Source organism: Crocodylus porosus, unplaced genomic scaffold, assembly GCF_001723895.1.
Source record: "Crocodylus porosus isolate Cpor-Errol unplaced genomic scaffold, CroPor_comp1, whole genome shotgun sequence".
NCBI classification, from domain to species: Eukaryota; Metazoa; Chordata; order Crocodylia; family Crocodylidae; genus Crocodylus; species Crocodylus porosus.
Genome location: NW_017728947.1, coordinates 70,407,354 through 70,411,101, shown reverse-complemented (window position 1 = coordinate 70,411,101; position 3,748 = coordinate 70,407,354). Strand labels below are relative to the sequence as shown.

The following is a 3,748-nucleotide window of genomic DNA, read 5'->3' as shown; positions in this document are numbered from 1 at the left end:
CATGGGCAGGGATGGAGTCTGGCTGTGCACACCCCCCCCCACCCCCAACTGCACAACTTGCCGTCAGGGGTACACTTAATAAAAAGGTTGAAAACCCCTGCCTTAAGACAAAGGATCTGGATACAGTAAGGTGGGGTGGGACAAAGCAAAGCATACAGCCCCAAACAAGAAACACAGCAAAACAGGGACAGGTGGAAGGGATTTCTTCACACCTTGCACTGGTAACTGGGGTGGGATTGGAATCTGATCCCAGAGTTATGTCCTGCCAGTCACAGAAGACACTGTCTACTATGTGGATCAGATCCCATCTCACCTTGAAATTAACATCTGCCACTGGCCCCAGAAGCAGCCCAGACAAAGCTGATATAACTTAGAACATCTCCCATAGTGCATAACCACGGCCCAGAATTGAAAGGCACGAGAGTGGGGTAAAACTGTTTTTGCTTTTGCCTTCCTTCAGACAAGACTATATAAACATACATTAGAACTTGTGCTGCATCTCTTTCATAATACTATTATATATTATGCTACACTTAATTTAATATATAATATACGGTTACATTTATTATGCAAGTACACACATGCCCATATAAAGAGCACATCTTTATAGACAGATTCAAAGCATTGTATGCTTAGATTATCAAACACTAATTAAATTAGTTCTTTATTTATCTGTTCCTGTTTAACAATAAATAAACCAGTGCATTTAGCTCTCTTGAAAGCCAGAAATTTTAATTTTCTCCTCTTATGGTAAAAATACTGAGGAAAAAGAAGTAATTTCCTTTTCTTTCACAGATATGCCATGACTGTGTGGTATTTTGATGCTGAAGAAAGAGCAGAAGCCAAAAAAAAGTTCAGGAATTTAACTGGTATGATTCTTTCTTAAATAATCACTGAAACATAGAGCATGTGAGCTTGTTTTCCTGCAATTGCCCAGCTAGAGAGGGAACAAGAGCTATTTGGTAGCCAGATGATGAAATGGTGAGACCTGGGTTCTAGTCCTTGTTCCCACAATTATTTATCTAATTTGTGGCAAGTAGTGCAGCTTTGATAAGAGAGATGGAGTAGAGTCTACCTTACAGTGTTGTTGTAGATGGTGTGACCATTCTTCAGGAAGAAGTGTTCAAGCAGTGTTCAAATTCCTGAACTAAATTGGATAGATATGAGATATTTGAGTTGTCTCCTGCATTCCAGGGAAATGAGATTTGCTCGCTACTAAAGGTAAAGGGGCATTGACTACCTCCTGGCTCTTCCTTGTGGGAAGAAGACTAGGCAAATTCTGTAGCTCAAAGGATGGAGCAGCAGCTGTAAAGACTCTGATTTGTAGCTTTTTTGTTCCCATCTTTGGGGTGGTGTATTCAATTTCAAAACACAGATTAGTAGGTGCCATTTTGTTGCTCAAAGATTTATGCATTTTTCTGGGCAAGGAGATTCCATTTACCTTATTAATGAAGATCATTCACTATACACTGGTCATGCAAATAGCATTTGTTTTTTATGTGTAAGTTACTTTTAGTGCAGGATGAAAAATCTATATTAGCAATGCGTATGGAATTTGTAGATCATGAAATGGCAAGACATTAGGTGTAAATACATGGAAAATCAAAATACACAAAATGCTCTGAAATGAATTTGTATGATTTTTGCAAGTGGTGAGCAGAAATCTTTTACCGCTATCATAGAGGGGGAGCCATGACTGTGTGGCCAAAGAGAATAAAAAAGCATCAGGGTCTGGGGTCTATTCCACATTTTGGCATATTGCTTAGATACCACATGAGTGAAATCTTCACCCCACTAAAGTTGATTGCAAAATACCTATCCATAAAATGGTCCATGATGCCAAGTTTACATGAGTTTGTACAATGTTGTAGGGAAACTTAGCTGGGAAGTGCTGTATGTGAAAATCACAGAATCATGATAGACAACATTATCTCTTATTATTTTACTCCCAGGTCTCCTGATTGGTGTTGCTACATTAACTGTTCAAAACCATATAGCCTAACTGGTTTTGTTCCCCCCTCCCCGACTGTTTCATTGCAGATGCAGGGAAGAGAGAAGCAACTCTCAATGAAGACTAAACAGCTGCCTGAAGTCTTTTTGCAAGCAATCAGATCCAAAGATGACTTGTTAATTTCCAGTGAACCATTGGACATTCTTACACACAAGAATGCACTGTCTCTATGTCTAGCACATACATAATACATCAATGGTACTCCTGGCGGTCTCCAGTCATACCTGCATCTAGCAGAAGGAACCCTTGTTTTCTATTTGCCTTTAACTAAAAAAGTAACTGGGGTTTGAGTAAGAGAAGGATACTGCTAAGCCTAATGTTAGTGAATAAGCCAGCTGGCTTTTGGTAATGCTGGTAATAAAGATGACAAGTATTGGAACCAGTGGGGAAAAACCTGAGTCTTATTTGCACTTTATGTAAATTTTCTAGCTCAATGGGAAGGAGCTTTAGAAATTAAAATCTGTGGCAGACTGTAGATGGGCTAGGCAAGATACTGAAAATGTGAAATTAAACTAAGTATTTATAAAGGGTCATCTTTTGTTATGCTAAACGTGGGGCCATTGATGGACTGCTAATCACTTTGCAGCACAAAGCATTGGCTTAACTCTCCTATTTTCTTCCTTTCTAAGAAGATAATCATCCACGTTGTCATCAAATCACCTGTATTTTATTCATATTTCAGAAGTTGAACAGCAGCTCTTCAGTTGTTTTGCCTTTGCACAGCACTAGAAATGAGGGGGGAGGTGGTCATGCAGACATCCAATTTTATAAACTGTTCCTTTGTGATCTGAGATGGATCTATGTATTTTTTCCATATATTTTATAAAATGCTGCTTTTCCCCCAAAGATTGGTCAGCTTGGAAGGTCATTGATAGAAATGCCTTAGGCCTAAAAGCCAATATATTTTTTTCTACCTTTACACATCCTCTTTTTTGTATGATGGAAGCATGAATCTGAACGATAAAGTTATGTTCAGCAGCCAGACAAATGTAGGATATGTAACAACAGCTGGCTGAAGGACTTCAGGAGCCAGATCCACAAGGGTATTTAGGTACTGAAATCAATGGAAGCATAGGCACCTAAATACGATTTTGAAGAATTTGAATGTAGAATTTGAATGTAACAAACCAAGTAGGACAAAAACACTGTTACACCAAGTAATTATTTTCCCTCCTGCATTTGAGCCATAAGGTGTACAAAGAGAGGATTAGGTTTCAATGAACAAACACATGTTTTCTTTTCCAAGATAATTTGTTAAGAGTAGCTTCCAAGTTGTCCTGAGGCAACTTAAACTTCTGCAACAGCACTTAATCAGCAGTTCAAGATAGTTTTAACTATCCTAGAAGAATTTCAGTGGACACACTTACCACATAAATTAGTTGTTTTTGTTTCAAAGTAATTATATACTCAGTATATATAATTTTCTCTCTTCCTTAATATTCAAGATTGTGAGTATATGTCAGTTACTACCAAGATCTTCCAAGTGTATGTTTTTCTCTGCATCCTATATTTCCCACAAGTATAAGAACCCACAATGGCTTTGGTAGAACCTGCCAATTACCTTTTGCCTTCTCTGCTCTAACCATCTCATCAACCATCGATTTGCCGCGGATAGGCTTCCTATTGCCATGCCATGATCGGCCAGAGGGGGAGCAATTGTCAGTTCATCTTTTGTCTTCCACAACATTGAGGCACAGAATGAGTGACAGTTCGGCAGTGTGTAGCACCAACGTTGAG

At 38.8% G+C, this 3,748-nt stretch overlaps 1 protein-coding gene across 1 annotated transcript in view; it reads left to right on the top strand.

Moving 5' to 3' along the window:
• The window catches only part of EGLN3 (egl-9 family hypoxia inducible factor 3), a 36,600-nt gene extending 33,462 nt beyond the window's left edge, over positions 1-3,138 (top strand). Inside the window, exons 4-5 of the mRNA XM_019552154.1 lie at positions 796-869; positions 2,041-3,138. Coding sequence (XP_019407699.1) covers positions 796-869; positions 2,041-2,078 — 112 coding nt within the window. The 3' untranslated portion in view covers positions 2,079-3,138. The remainder of the gene's footprint in view (positions 1-795; positions 870-2,040) is intronic.
• The last annotated feature ends 610 nt before the right edge of the window (positions 3,139-3,748 follow it).